At 42.4% G+C, this 16,159-nt stretch overlaps 1 protein-coding gene across 5 annotated transcripts in view; it reads right to left on the bottom strand.

Moving 5' to 3' along the window:
- The window catches only part of sdk2b (sidekick cell adhesion molecule 2b), a 468,332-nt gene that overhangs the window by 42,571 nt on the left and 409,602 nt on the right, over positions 1–16,159 (bottom strand). For all 5 annotated transcript variants that reach the window (XM_078163249.1, XM_033611150.2, XM_078163251.1 and 2 more), the window contains exons 22-31: positions 15,836–15,957; positions 14,825–14,934; positions 13,224–13,374; positions 12,853–13,090; positions 10,079–10,194; positions 9,706–9,895; positions 7,379–7,477; positions 6,616–6,810; positions 961–1,162; positions 382–485 (exon numbers count right to left, since the gene is read on the bottom strand). In XM_078163249.1, coding sequence (XP_078019375.1) covers positions 382–485; positions 961–1,162; positions 6,616–6,810; positions 7,379–7,477; positions 9,706–9,895; positions 10,079–10,194; positions 12,853–13,090; positions 13,224–13,374; positions 14,825–14,934; positions 15,836–15,957 — 1,527 coding nt within the window. The remainder of the gene's footprint in view (positions 1–381; positions 486–960; positions 1,163–6,615; positions 6,811–7,378; positions 7,478–9,705; positions 9,896–10,078; positions 10,195–12,852; positions 13,091–13,223; positions 13,375–14,824; positions 14,935–15,835; positions 15,958–16,159) is intronic.

Here is a 16,159-nt window from a genome sequence, read left to right as displayed (position 1 = left end):
AGTATTTCTTGGGCGCAGTGATGTCCTGGAGTCTTGTCAACACTGTGAGGTTGCCAGGCAACCAATGGAGACTCTCGGAGGTCATTGCACCCACCAAGAAATAAGTCTGCAAGTCATTTTTACATTTGGAGAGACAGAAAACATACTGGTAGGTGGATTTTGTTACCATCTGACAGAGCCAAGCTCGCTGTTTCCCTTTATATGGTCCTGATGCTAAGCTATGCTAACTAGCTGCTGTAGTATATTTACCATACAGATACAAGGGCAGTATTAATCCTCACATCTAACTTAAGCTTAGTTAATGAAATGTTGATTGCTTTAGAATCAAGCTAATTTACTAATGGCATATTGACACTTTAAACATTGTGATGTCACTCTTACCGTCCTGTAGAGTTGTGATCGCTTCACTCTCCTCGCTGTACTCACTGTCCCCTATGTCATTGGTAGCTTTCACTCTGAACTGGTAGGATGTGAAGGGCTTCAGCCTTGGGGACAGAAGCAAAGGAAAGCACATCAATCTCAATGATACACTACAGCGCTGGATCCTTAATACCTTTTAACCCACAGATATCAGAAAGAAAAATGCAGCCTTGCTGTGGGAGCTATGAGTTTTTCAAATAAACCACTCGCGTAAATTTCCTCCAAACTGAGACTTCATTGCTGATTACTGCCCTGAATGTGTTTGACTTGTTTATACCACTGTTTATGTCCTAAAGCGGACTGTAATACCCTGGAAACATTATTCCGTTTAAGGATATTGTTGATTTGCCAACTATACTACAGCCGAGGGAACATTTAAGTGGATGTAGCAGTGGGAACTGTGAGAAGATAAAGTGGTATTTTATTTAGTATTATCCTCTATATCTAACGTGAACAAATAGATAAAACATTTGTTGGAACAAAGCGGATGTAAGGTACTGAATAAAAATCAACTCATGAAAGCTAGAGAGTGTGCCCCACCTAGACACTATGTAGGAGGTGACTTCGTGGTTGACAGAGGCAGAGTGGACCGTCCAGTTGTTCTCAGGGAGCTCCCTGAGCTGCACCGTGTAGTAACGCACAGGGGACAGGCCGTCACTTCCTGGCTCCCACGACAGCAAAACCTGGCGGGCCTGAACATCTTTCTGAGGAACCATGGGACGGCTGGTGGGCTGGGGGCGAGCTGGAGGGACGGACATGCAGACAGAAGGTGTAAATGAGGGAACAGATTGAAGTGTAAAGGATAGAGCGGAATCAAAGGATTGAGGGAATGAATGGGAAAAAGGATGTTGGGCGGAGGAATACAAGGAAGGATGGAGAAAGGAAAAAAGTTAAAAGAGAAGTACACTTCGCTTGCTCACATTTGCATTGGCTGTGTTGCACAAACAAGAGAAGGGAGAAAAAACGTGTGATCATGATGAATGAAAAGTAGCTGAGAAATGAAAGTTGCAGAGTAAACAATCCACAACATGCCTTGAGGGAAGCAGATGGACTGATTCGTTCTCACAACTGCATCAGAGCGCTTCCGATAAACACCCACAGGGCACAAACACTTCTTTAGAAAACGCATCTGCTGACTGGACTGTTAACTGGAAATGAACTGAGTGCAAAGAAGGCTCAGTGCGGCTCTCTACAAGTTGTGCCATTACTGAGATCACACACCTGTGTCTGTGCTCAGAATTATGCATACAACTGTTACTGTGTTTCCTGTTTGTTTCTATTACACTTCAAAATACCACTTTGCAAAACACCATTAGAGATAATGATGTTTTTTCATGTGCTCAGTCTGATTATTGTTGTGTAATCATCTGCCACATATTCAGCACTATGAAGACTTTTTCCTCATGTAAATTATGTTCTGTCTGTGTCAGACGTGTTCTCACCTACTGGAAATACTCAGGTTCAAGTGAGGGATGCAGCAGGCAGGACATGATGCATATAAAAATTTTGCTATGGAAATCAAAGTGTCTTGTTTATGTAGCCCTTTTGTAACATTTCTTTCTCTCCTCTTCTTTATTGGCAATCTGCCTCTATTCAAGAGATGACAAAGTGGCAGACTGGAGGGGGGAAAGAAAGAGGGGCATAACATGCGACAAAGGTTCAACTCCAACCAGAGACGTTGCAGTTATATGGCATAGGCTGTAACGACTCCACTACCAAGCCGCTCCCTCTTGCCGTTTCTTGACGCTGTCTGACAATTTAGGCACCAGCCCGTATCGGCAGAGGTTCATGAATCTTGTCGTCTCTCCAGCAAGACATTTTCGTAGTGTTTACTTTTGTGTAAATGACCCCTCTTCTTCAGGACCCTAAAACACAGGGTTTGGCCCAGGGGTGTGTCTCAAGACTTCCTTATGCATGTTCTCATCGGCCACCTCATCACTTTCTGGATAAACTATCAAAACCGTGACCTACAAAGTTGTTTATTAACCTCATCTTTGCCTTAACTCCAAGATTAAACCTACTGGAGACCTCATGCCAAACTGTTACTTCAATGAGACATGATTTTGTATTAGTTCGCCTCCCCGCCTTGTGAAAAAATACGCGTCACTAATTATATGACGAGGCATTTGGCTACCTAAAAGAGTCAGTGTACAAAGATACAGTTAGTTTTTGCTCCTTGTACTGCTGGTATAGCTGCAACCGTGACCACACTGCCTGCAGATGTTCTCTTACCTGACTGCTGATAAATTCTTAAATTCATAACGTTAAACTGGAAAATACAACCCCTGGCAAAAATTATGGAATCACCAGTCTTGGAGGATGTTCATTCAGTTGTTTAATTTTGTAGAAAAAAAAAGGAGATCACAGACATGACACAAAACTAAAGTCATTTCAAATGGCAACTTTCTGGCTTTAAGAAACACTAAAAGAAATCAAGAAAAAAAATTGTGGTAGTCAGTAACAGTTACTTTCTTAGACCAAGCAAAGGGAAAAAATTATGGAATCACTCAATTCTGAGGAAAAAAAATTATGGAATCACCCTGTAAATTTTCTTTCCCAAAACTAACACCTGCATCAGATTAGATCTGCTCGTTAGTCTGCAGTTAAAAAGGAGTGATCACACCTTGGAGAGCTGTTGCACCAAGTGGATTGACATGAATCATGGCTCCAACACGAGAGATGTCAATTGAAGCAAAGGAGAGGATTATCAAACTCCTTAAAGAGGGTAAATCATCACGCAATGTTGCAAAAGATGTTGGCTGTTTACAGTCAGCTGTGTCTAAAATCTGGACCAAGTACAAACAACATGGGAAGGTTGTTAAAGGCAAGCATACTGGTAGACCAAGGAAGACATCAAAGCGTCAAGACAGAAAATTAATGTCTTGAAAACAGAAAATGCACAGCAAAACAAATGAGGAACAAATGGGAGGAAACTGGAGTCAACGTCTGTGACCGAACTGTAAGAAATCGCCTAAAGGAAATGGGATTTACATACAGAAAAGCTAAACGAAAGCCATCATTAACACCTAAACAGAAAAAAACAAGGTTACAATGGGCTAAGGAAAAGCAATCGTGGACTGCGGATGACTGTATGAAAGTCATATTCAGTGATGAATCGTGAATCTGCATTGGGCAAGGTGATGATGCTGGAACTTTTGTTTGGTGCCGTTCCAATGAGATTTATGAAGACGACTGCCTGAAGAAAACATGCAAATTTCCACAGTCATTGATGATATGGGGCTGCATGTCAGGTAAAGGCACTGGGGAGATGGCTGTCATTACATCTTCAATAAATGCACAAGTTTACGTTGTCATTTTGGACACTCTTCTTATCCCATCAATTGAAAGGATGTTTGGGGATGATGAAATCATTTTTCAAGATGATAATGCATCTTGCCATAGAGCAAAAACTGTGAAAACATTCCTTGAAGAAAGACACATAAGGTCAATGTCATGGCCTGCAAATAGTCCGGATCTCAATCCAATTGAAAATCTGTGGTGGAAGTTGAAGAAAATGGTCCATGACAAGGCTCCAACCTGCAAAGCTGATCTGGCAACAGCAATCAGAGAAAGTTGGAGCCAGATTGATGAAGAGTACTGTTTGTCACTCATTAAGTCCATGCCTCAGAGACTGCAAGCTGTTATAAAAGCCAGAGGTGGTGCAACAAAGTACTAGTGGTGTGTTGAAGTGTTCTTTTGTTTGTTTGTTTTTCATGATTCCATAATTTTTTCCTCGGAATTGAGTGATTCCATAATTTTTTCCCTCTGCTTGGTCTAAAAAAGTAACTGTTACTGACTACCACAATTTTTTTCTTGATTTCTTTTAGTGTTTCTTAAAGCCAGGAAGTTGCCATTTGAAATGACTTTAGTTTTGTGTCATGTCTGTGATCTGCTTTTTTTCTACAAAATTAAACAACTGAATGAACATCCTCCAAGACTGGTGATTGCATAATTTTTGCCAGGGGTTGTATGTACAACTTAATAATGCTAAAATTTATACTGACATTTAGCCCTCTAAACAGACTCAGAGCGCTTACCCAGACCACCTCGGGAGGTGGTTCGGGTCACTTAACCTGTGCATTGTGAACACAAAGTGCAACAGATTTGCTCTTTGCCACTGTACTCTGCCCTCTAGATCACATGATGTTGACCTGGGACGCTTGAAGAAACAGACGAAACCATGTCGGCCTGTAACGCTTGCAAGGCCGCAGGATGAGGAGTAGTTTGGTCCACAGAAGACACTGCACATCTCCAGATAGATTACATCGAATGGCAGCATACAGCACACAGAAATGCCTCCAATTTTAAGATCATCTGAAAGTGAGGGGCTTCATAACCACACTGCAGTGCCACGTCAAAGTAAAAACAAGGTTATAGTGTGAACAGCAAGAGGTCTGAGGCCCCATCAGAGCTGAAGTTGACCAGAAAGAGAACTGAGTCCCTTTACTGTCGGTCCACTTTTTGGTGTACTTTAAGAGGACTGAGTTCGATTTGTTTAAAGCAGCTGTGTGGAACTTTTACCATTCATAAAACTGTCCCTAGTTCGTATCACCCCCCTTAAAGATCCGCATATTTATTTGAACCCAACAGCGACAAAAAAGCCTTTCTCTATATGGCTATTTGGCACAGCCTGGCACGGGTCAGACACAGCGGAAGTCAGCAAACCAGAATACGGCACCTGGAGGCGGAAGTGATTCTGCTCGCCCGCAGCGGCCAGCAGCCATTAAACCACAGAAGAAGAAGGAGCCGTGTTTACGAGTAGGATTTAAGAAACAGGCTAAATGACATGTAGTAGGGAGTAGTCTCTTGTACAGTAGGTGGTGGTATGCACCTGGAAGTTGTTTGCGATCTGCCAATAAATTGAGAGAAGAAGAAGAAGGAGCCGTGTTTACAGAGAGTGTTCTTCGAGTAAGCGGTACGCAACGGGCATTGCTGAACACATAACAGTTTTACCAGATGTATCTATAAGGACTTGGTTGTACTTTCGATGTCATGGTGGATAAAGAAGGAGCACCATCTCAAAGAAAAAGAACAGAAGAAGGCTAAACGGGACAGTGATAGGGCTCGAGCCCAAACGCATGTAAACCTCAGTCGGGAATTCACCAAGTGGAGAGAGCTGAGAGATTTGAAAGGTTTTAAAACTGATCCCGTGTTGGCCCTTTTCCTAATCGACAAGTATGCCATTTTTGCTTTTATTTAGAGAATATACCGCAACTTGTTAGATGTTGTTTCACTTCATTATGGAAGTTATAAGAAAGCTAAATGTAACGTTAGCTGATGTGAACTGCTTTTGTCTAGTAACGTTACAACAAACGCCACAAAATTATCTGTGACTGTGACCATGAACACAAATATACAGCAGGCAGTTGTCCTCAGAGCTACACCAGAACATTTATGATTTTCCTCTTGCCCTCCAAAACAAATGCATGCGGTAATTGCTGGTTGCAGTCGAGATTTTACGACACCAGGCTGTGGGTGTCATACCGCTTTGACCAAAGGGGGGCACTATCATCAACGTAAACGTAAAGTTCCGCACAGCTGCTTTAAGTAGGACTATATGTGAGAACACCCTTAGACTAAATTATGTCCAACAACAGAAATCTACTCATATTTTTTTACTCTGATATTAATGTATTAATATCGTGCATAAATAAATGCCCAGCTCAAACTGGCTTATTATTGGTACAAACTATCATAACACACCCTCCATTGTTGAAAACTCATGAATGTGCACAGTTTGAGCAGGGCTGAGATGGTAACAGAGAGCACACGAGAGACGTTTGCCTAGATGCTTTTCTGCCAGGGGGCTCTTTCTGGCCCTTTCTTTTCTGTGCCCTGCTACATCCTGCAAAACCACACCCATCTGGGAGAAACCCCATGCTTTTGGGAAATCCCATTCTTCTTCACCCATGGATGTTTGTATTCTTAAAGTTTTGCGGCAGTCGTGTGATGGAAACATCATCAACACGCCCACTTGCTCACTGTGAATTCACCTGCTCTATTCACACATGGGCTCAGTCGCACATTTCGCAGGAAGCTGGCAGGGTAAAGTCTGTTAAACGTCCAACCCAACTGACTTGGACATTTGCGTTCTCGCATACAGCTCCTCTGGATGATGTCTTGATGATTTCAGGGTTGCAAGGGGCAACATGTTAGAATTAAAATACACCACACATACAGTAAGTTATCGGTTACCTCTTTTCTCTGTGGTGACCACTAGCGCCTCAGCAGCTTCGCCCCAGCCCTTCCTTGTCTGAGCTTTGATGCGGAACACGTAGACAGACTCCGGCTTGAGGCCAGTCACTGTGTACTGGCGAGCGCTGGGGATCAGCACATCCACTGTGGGTGTGTTGCTATTGGAGGAGTTGAGGTGGTATGTGATCTGGTAGGCTGCGGAGAAGTTGGAGACAAACAATCTTACTGGAGGCTTCATACGGAGCTCAGTGGGGGTGTAAATCTAGGCTGAAACATGCTTTTTAGGTATTTGTTGCTTGTGTTGGTTTCCCTCACAACAAGAGGGAAAAGCAAACTGAGCAACAAGCAGCTCTGTCTTCTCTGAAACGATTCCATTAGCATCTGCTCCTGTGTGCTACTGTGTGGGTCTGACATACTGTACCGTTTAAAACAAGTTATCTGACAGATGTATAATGAATCAAACACTCACAAGGAAATCCCCAATTAGCTTACAAGAGAATCCAACTCCCTTTACAGCTGGAAAATAACAGGATTTGATATTAACATTACAAAAGTATGCTGAGAGTCATCAGGAGCTACAGCTGTGGGCTACATTAAACCTCAATACTTGGGGGCAGTATTCGGGAGTTTCCAGGTCACTCAGTAATCCAAAAGATAAAAACATGTCTGGACAAGATTTATTAGACTTTCTTATAAGATGTCAACACATAAAACTGAAATCTAAACTCTTCCTAAACAAAAAAGGATCTTGAATGTTACTCACCAAGTATAATGCCATTGGGCTGCGAGGGGGACTGCCAAATAAGCCGGACTGAGGTGGTCCGCACTTCAGGGAACAGGATACCCACTGGAGGTCCTGGAACTGCAGGAAAGAAACAGACATAATATATTTAACACTTTAACAATCAGGAATTACTCAAAATGTCAATTTGGTGACCAAATATCACATCAAACTAAAGATATAACCTAAAAGTGCCTTTTCACCATATAAGGTGACTTTTTAAAGACCACTTTATATGAAATTTAAGACCAAATTTGCAATGGAAATGCACATTTAATATATATATTTAATATAATATTATATATATATATATATATATATATATATATATGTATATATATGTATGTGTGTGTGTGTGTGTGTGTGTGTGTGTGAGACAAGTGTAAGTACTCAGTTCAAAATGAACAGTAAGAAAAAATGTCAACAACTGGGTGAGTTTAAATTTAACGTGTTCAGTGTAAAAAATCTCATTGCTGTCACTATTGCTATTTATTATTGCAATTCTTCGGGCTGTCCAATGACTGTACAAAGTCACTGGGTCTGTCAGGCTGGAGAAATTTCCATGGTAATGTGACCGAAAATATTTAAGACCCATCGAATCTGAAGATACTTTTCAAGGACCTGTTGACACCCAGTTACAATCCACACAGGTCAACACCATAAAACAAAAATCTACTTTCCATAAAGAAATGACACTTAGGATTTTTTGACGTGGGAGTTCTATGAGGTCCTTATGCTTAGTCTGTGTATCACCTACTGTAGATGGCGGTCAGCATGCCCCTGTTTTGGATAAGCGGCAGGAGTACTGCCATGGAAGGTCGGCAATATGCTGTTGTGGATGCGGACAGCGGCAAAATGTATTTTCGACAGCTAAAAAATCTTTATCAGATTAAATGTACGCTGTATTGAGGATATTCTACTGCTTTACATTGCTGTCAGAGAGCGATTTCCAACGTGGAACTGCAGCAGTGGTATCCACCTATACTCTCCAGACTCCTTTGACAAAAGCAGCCATTTTACTGCACAGAACGTGGGAGTTGCTGGTCCACTGCTGTTTTACCTTTTCTCGTCCGCAAGAAAACAAACACACAGAGAGCTTGAAAATGGATGCCGAGAGATTAAACTCCGTTTTATCAAACGTGTGCTCATCCGTGAAGAAAATATTTTTTCCAGCGGATGTCTTAGTTACAACATGATTGAGCTAACTGGAGTAGTTTCATGTCGTATCCGACAATGGGAGGCTTTTAACAAATGACGTCCTGATGTTAGCTTTGCTGCTAGTGTTAGCTGTCCCTGTCAACTGCAGCCACTGATGCTTTCTAGACATCGTGATTTCCCAAAACTGAATAAATACCACACATAGCAACACAAAACTGCTTTGTTAGCTCAATCATGTTGTAACTAAGATATCCTCTGGAAAAAATGTTTTTTTCACGGACCGTTTAATGAGTTATTACCTATTACAGACACTGCTAACGGCTAAGAAATAGTATGTTTGTTCAATCATTGTGTTTGTAGACTTTACAAACGGTGATACAGTAATGTGAAAAATGTGATATATATATATATATATATATATATATATATATATATATATATATATATATATATATATATATATATATATATACACATATACATACACATACACACACATATAGCTAAAAGCTCTGCTGGTTTTCTACCCGGAAGTATTTGTAAACAACAAGGCGATTCCCTCTATAGTCTGGCCGGACGGATGAGTCATGGCCTTGTAAAAGATTATGTTTCTTTCTTTTTGTTGGCGAGAATGTGTCGCCGCAAACGCGACAAACATCCACTAACTTTGACGGCGTTTTCTGCGAGCGTGGCTGAGCCATTTTGTATCGCCACATGTGTTTCTAGTGGGACTATGTTTACAAGCACAAGAGTTCAGCGAGCCACCGAAGGACCGCCCTGCAGATTTACTATTGGTTCTGCAACGTAAGGAGCTTTTTTAAACTCTGAAATTGTATCCGCCCATCTAAACACAAAATCAGGGAGAAAGTCATCAGTCTTTAGTTAAGCAAAGCGTCTAAAGACTGACTTGTGAGTCTACATAGAGACAGACAACCATTCACACTCACATTCACACCTACAGACAATTTAGAGTCACCAATTAACCTGCATGTCTTTGGACTGTGGGAGGAAGCTGGAGTACCCAGAGAAAACAGCCCCCTACCCTGGGTCCAAACAAGGAACCCTCTTGCTGTGAGGTGATAATGCTAACCACTGCACCACCGTGCCACCCAGTTCGCTTAATGTTTCTTACTCCTACTGTATGTCCCTACCATCATCCAAAGTCCTCTCCAGGATGGGTGGAGAACTGGGTCGTCCATCTCCAATCCGTGTGAAAGCCAGAACCTGGATCTCATAGAGCACGTATTTCCCCAGACCAGTCAGCTGGACACTGTGGGTGGCGTTCCCCTCCACTGTCCAGAAGTGGACTGCACTGTCAGAGTCCTTCTCTTTGTACACCACCTGATCCAGTGAGGACATAAAGAGAAGTGGGAGGGAAAGAGGGAATTTGGAAATTAAGTGGCCTCACATACTGTCACCCTGCTGCTTCGCTTGTGTTGTGCCCAAAAATAACTATCATCTCTAAAAAGTAATTAGAGGTCTTTGACTGCTCGGTAAATAAACACATAAAAAGCACAGACAGACCTTGTAGCCCAGAATGAGACCGTTTCTGTCAGGCTCGGGAACTTCAAACCAGCGCACCAGGATACTGCTGGAGGTGGTGGCGAAGGCAGACACGTTGGTGGGTCCACAGGAGGGGACTGGAAAACAAAGAGAGCAGAGAGGCGAAAACATTATGCCTGAATAGTCCATTGTTTGCGATTTACTCTGGAAAAAAATGCATTTGTCACGCTCCCTGTGTGCACGTGTATTTACTGTGTGGACGTAGGTGTTCTGCAGAGATGCAGTTTGACTGATCTGCTATGGTTATATCATGTATGCTTGTGTTTGCACAAAGCCTCTGATATCCCGGTATACCCTCCAGGCCTGCTGGAGAAAAGAAAAAAGACTCAAGAATAGGCCTTTTCTCTTCCTTGGCACTCATCCCTGGACATAATGCGCTGATTCCTAAGAATTTGCTGGAGTGAGTGGAAAAAAAGAGCAGAGGAATTCCACATTCGTGTCCATGTGTTCTCAATTTCCTCAGTCTCCTTCCTTCACTCCTTCCATTCCTCACTACCCAGCGTCTGGTGAGTGCTATGAAAGCAGGAGCATGAAGGGAAAAGAGTTTGAGTTTTTTTTACTCAAACAGGGGTGGGCTGCTAAAAAGATTCTAGCATTGAGCTCTTGAGTAGGACGCAATCTGCTCACACATAAATTCAACATATGGCAAAGTGTAAACTGTAAGTGTATGTTTGTTACTTCTAATATGACTCATAGATGTTCAACACAGATGTTGCAAAAACAGTATCAGAGGAGTAATCAGAGGGCTTTCTTTTTTAGAAAATCAATATAAATATGTTTGTGGTGCTTGTGTAGGGATTTGTGTGTTGCTGTGGGGCTGTTTCAGGTGTGAAACAAACACCTCATTTCAAATATATTTAGAATATTTAGAAGCAAACAAATGTGCCTCTAAATATTTTATGGTCCAGTGTGAAGGATTTGGGGGGGATGTACTGGCAGAAATGGAATTTATTAACTATGTTTTCTTTAGTGTCTTATCACCTGAAAATAAGAGTCATTGTCTGTGCATTCAAATACCCACATTACCATACTATATAGTATGGCAGAAAAAGATTTAGTATGTCCCAATAAATACCAGGATGTTGTACTACATCTGGTCCGATGATGCAGTATGTAAGCCAGCATGCTTTTCTGGCTATTCTGACCCACAATCCTCTGCACAACGAACGATATGTCACATCGCCTGAGCCGCAGAGAGATGACATCTTGACAGCTGTTTGACAGTTGTCAGAAACTGCAACGACGGCTGGCGGCGCATTCAAGTTACTGATGACCAGTTGAACAGTAATAACAGGAATACTGATTAAGTGAACAAAGAATCACAAACAACAAAAGGACATAACTATAAAAAACAATTACAGAGCTGCAGATGTAAATGTGTTTCACTGTCGCAAATATGTGAGAATCTACAATCTGTGCAGTTATAACTTTAAAGTTAAACTACACACATTGCAAAATAACAACACCAGAGCTCTCTGGGTTGATCTCTATCTCTGGCGAACTTGGTAAGTGGTGTTCGTTTTATCTCCAAGGTAACCGATATAAAAGCAAAAGGGTCAACGTTCAGAGCGCAACGTTACGAGCCAGTAGGATGTCGTATGTATGCCCATTGTGTGCATACTGCATGCAACAGTAGGTACATTTTAAGGGCAGCTGCAGTACGTACTAAAAGTAAAAAGAAAAAGTAAATGCTTCATAACACTTAGACGGAGCCATTTATATCAAAGTATGGTGGAGATCTTTGTCCAAGGAATCCGCCATGTTTCTACAGTAACCCAGAATGGACAAACCAAACACTGGCACTAGATAGGGCCATTTGCTGCTTTGAGTCTGCCACCATAGTTAGCAGCCCCTCTGCGACGAGCTTAACAGCATCCAAAAAAACCCAATGATTTTTAACGTGACACTGCTTTATTCAGTGTTTTCACTGTTTTAAATCACTGGGTTAGTTTGTTTTGAAGAGATGAGACCTCTGTAGATAATTCAGCTCCCGATAAAAACCTCCTGAAAGTCTGAAACTTAAATTATCAGAGAAAAAAGTCTGAGCACACATGCCGGGTCCATCTCCGACAAGCTGAACTTGGAGAGGAAGAGACCTCTGGGGATAATTCAGCTCCTGGTAAAAACCTCCTGAAGGTCTGAAACTTAAATTATCAGAGAAAAAAGTCTGAGCACACATGCCGGGTCCATCTCCGACAAGCTGAACTTGGGAGAGGAAGAGACCTCTGGGGATAATTCAGCTCCTGGTAAAAACCTCCTGAAGGTCTGGATCTTAAGTTGTCAGAGTAAAATGTGTAAAACAGCGTTGGAGAAGCATGGTGTTTTAACATGAAACTGCTTTAGTAAGTGTTTTTTACCAGTTTAAATCATCAGGTCTGTTTAATTTTGAGAGGAAGAGACCTCTGGAAAATTTGGCTCCTGGTAAAAACCTTCTGAAGGTCTGGATCTTAAGTTGTCGTGAAAAACAGCGTTGGAGAAACCCTGATTTATAACATGAAAATGCTTTGTTCAGTGTTGTGACCAGATTTAATCACCTGGTCCATTTGCTTTGGAGAGGAAGAGACCTCTGGGGATAATTCAGCTCCCAGTAAAAAACCTCTGCAATCCTCACTGCAAGACGCTTCTAAATCCTGCATACTGCTCCTTTAAGTAAGCAACGCTATGTTTTTGTAATCCTAATGACATCAGACAACCGCTGTTTTTCACCGAGGACGACGGATAAGGTGCTAACTCACCAGACTCCCTCGTCCTGCCTCTGACTGGCTGGCTCCAGGGGCCCGTCCCGATGCCGTTGACAGCCTGGACCCTGACCTCGTACTCCGTCCACTCCTCCAGGTCCTCGATGGTGAACTCTCTTTCCAGACGGTCGGCAATGATGTGGGTCAGCGCCCGGCCCTGAGAACCCGCACGGGAGTACTGAACCCTGTAGCCCACCTGCTCTGCATTGCCGTTGTATTCCCACTCAGGCAAAGGCTGTGCATGAACATTGAGAGACGGGATGGAGAGGAAAAGTGTGTCAAAACAAGCCAGACTCCTTAGAACATACCACTTTGTCATGGTCTAACATTATGGATAATTTGGAGAGGATAAGCAACTTCCTACTTACCATCCATCGTAACCAGAGGCTGGTCTCACTGGCGGTGCGCAGGGTGACGTTGGCAGGTGCCATGTCAGGAGGAGCAGGCAGGGTCTGGATCTTCCTGGAGGGCTGACTGGCAGGACTGGTGCCCACAATGTTCACCTGACGCATGCGGAACCTGTCGTTTGGAGTTAAAACATTATAATGTGTCCTGAAATCACAGCTCAGAATCTGGCAACTTGAAATGAATATTATGAGCTGTACTGTAATACCTGCAGTCTGCATCCTGTTACATGAGGCTTATTGCATTTGAACGGAGATCAGAGCGTTGAATATGAATACAGTACGAACATGAGCGGAGGGCTTATTTTTGTTACAGCCTGAATATGCAAAAAAAAAGCACCATTTTGATCCAATGTGAGTGATTAACTCTGCTAAAATGTAAAGTGGCAGCGCTGATGTTGGAAATGATGAGAACTATAGCTGCTGAAGGTCTTCAGGGATTGGCTCAGTGAAGTGTTCGGTGGTTTATATTGAATGTGATCATGGAAAACAAGCCGACTGCAGTGAGATACAGATCATGTGCGTGCTGTAAAAGTAATTTCAAAATCACACTATCCGTAACGAGCTTGTATCCAAATCAAAGGAGGAGAGGAGGAGATAAAGCTCCTGGGATGTGCTGAAATTAGACGAGATACTGGAAAGCACAAACACCTTATCTGTTGTTTGTCACAATCGGCACGCGCTTAATTTCCATGTTATCTGTCATTAGATTATACTGGGAGAATCATGAGAAGGTTTGTCTCTAATAAGGGCATTTTATTGCTGTAATAACGCAGTATGCTGTGTAAACAGTGGACAAAATTAAAGTCTGTGCTTTGGGCCTAGCTGCATGTGCACTTGTGTTTGTTTGCTGCTCAATCTGGACCCATTTACATGATTCATGAAGGTTCAGTGTGCAGGATTGAGGCGTATATGTTGGCAGAAATTGAATATATTATAATAGGTATGTTTCTTTAGTGTATAATCACCTGAGAATGAAAATCATGATGTTTTTATCACCTTATAATGAGCTGTTTATATCCACATAGGGAGCAGGCCCTCGCTCACAGAGTTAGACATGTTTCTGCAGTAGACTAGAACTGGCTCTACAGAGGGCCATTCGTATTTTTACGTTGGCCACCATGGACAGAAGTCTCTCCGTGATGAGAGCGTTTAAACATGAAACTGCTTTGTTCAGTGTTTTTACCGGTTTAAACCCAGAGTTGTCTGAACTGGTTGATAACCAGCTTTGTAGTACCTGCTATCCAGACGGCTAATGGGTTAGTCAAGCAACGAGAAGATATCCTGGGTAAGTTGAACTGGCTTCGTCGTACAGGCCTCTGGTCCGTTTGTTTACGTGAGGCGAAGACATTTGCGGGTAATTCAGCTCCCAGTAAAAACCTCCTGAACAATAAACACTGAAGGAATTCTAACCAGAAGCTTCAGCTGGTTGCAATCTGCCGTCCTCACCGCTAGATTCCACTAAATCCCCCTACATCTTACACACTGTTCCTTTAACCAAAACCTCTTAGAGTCAGAGGCTTGTGACAGATAACAGGAGACAGACATAGTTCCCAGGAGGCTACCTGTAGAAGGTGTACGGGTTGAGACCTGGCACCTCCAAGGAGCGAGCCTCAGGTTCGTTGGACACCTGGTGGACCATCACCCAGTCCTCATTTTCTCCCACAACACCCACCTGGGACCAGGACAAGAGAGAGTGTGTCAAATACAGCAGATACAGCAAGCGCGAACAGTGTAAGCACTGCAAACCTCTGAAGAAGAATCTTTTCTTGGGAGTCTTGTTGTTTACTCTAATTCTATTGTTGTTTATTCTATTGGTGTATATATTGTAATTACATTTTCACACTTCAAAAGTGAGACTCTTGTGAATTCAATGAGCCCACTTTTATTCATGTGTGATGATGTTAGCCCCCATAGCAGCCATTTTATTGTAGTGAGACCATTTTTTTTAAATGTACATCACTGTATAAAATGACCTATTGTGATGTTTAGGATAATCACAGCCCAGTGAAACTTTACATACACAAGCTACAGACCTGGAGCATTCAGAGGATGTGTGGCTTTTATAGGTATATTGACAATAAGAAGGGTTTCTGAGCAGTTTCCAGAACAGACGTGCTTGTCATCTAATCGCCAAAAAAATGCAGAAATCTCCAGATACCAAAAGTTTTTAATACCAAATCCCAGCACTGATATTTCTTTGGTGTTCCTCAAGGTTTTGGTGCATTAATATGGTATTTTGGACCATTTTTTAAATCAAATTTCCATCGTATACTACTATCATAATGTTCTAAGCTCCTATACACTCTCAACTTTCCAAGTCTGAATAGGACCCTAACAAAACACAGTGTTTACTTCATATTTATGACTATAAACACGTGCCTGATTAATCCTCAGGTTCTCTGCTTTCAGGTGATGTATAACGCGTATATGTAGCATATACTGTTGAACTGCTATCTCCCACTAAAGATCCCCTCCCTCCCTGAAAAAGACAATCTTTTTTCTCTGGTAGGGAGGGGCGGAGTGGAAGAGGTTAAGGGAATTGTGACTTCAGCTCTGGATTAAATCTGGTTCACCTGGGCCTCCACCTGCCAACGGGAAATGGAGGTCTTGCCATCATAGCCAGGTTTGAACTGCAGGGTGACAGAGCGTGGGCCGATGTTGGAAATTGCCATGTTGGTAGGAGGGCCAGGAAGCTCTGTGAAGAAGCAGGAGAGAGAAGGAGACAAAGAATAACTGACACTTCTATAGGTGCACTTTATGTGGCTGCCTCTCCCACAGGGTGGCTTTGCTTTGTAGACTTTGCTTGGGAAAAAAAAAAAATCCATCAACCACAGCGCCCCCTTGTGGCGGCACAGATACTGCACACACTCGGTGATCTGACTCCTTTCTCTCTCTTG

Source organism: Epinephelus lanceolatus, chromosome 21 (genome assembly GCF_041903045.1).
Source record: "Epinephelus lanceolatus isolate andai-2023 chromosome 21, ASM4190304v1, whole genome shotgun sequence".
Taxonomy (NCBI): Eukaryota; Metazoa; Chordata; class Actinopteri; order Perciformes; family Serranidae; genus Epinephelus; species Epinephelus lanceolatus.
The sequence above is the reverse complement of the archived record's forward strand: the minus strand, read 5'-3'. Positions and strand labels throughout refer to the sequence as shown.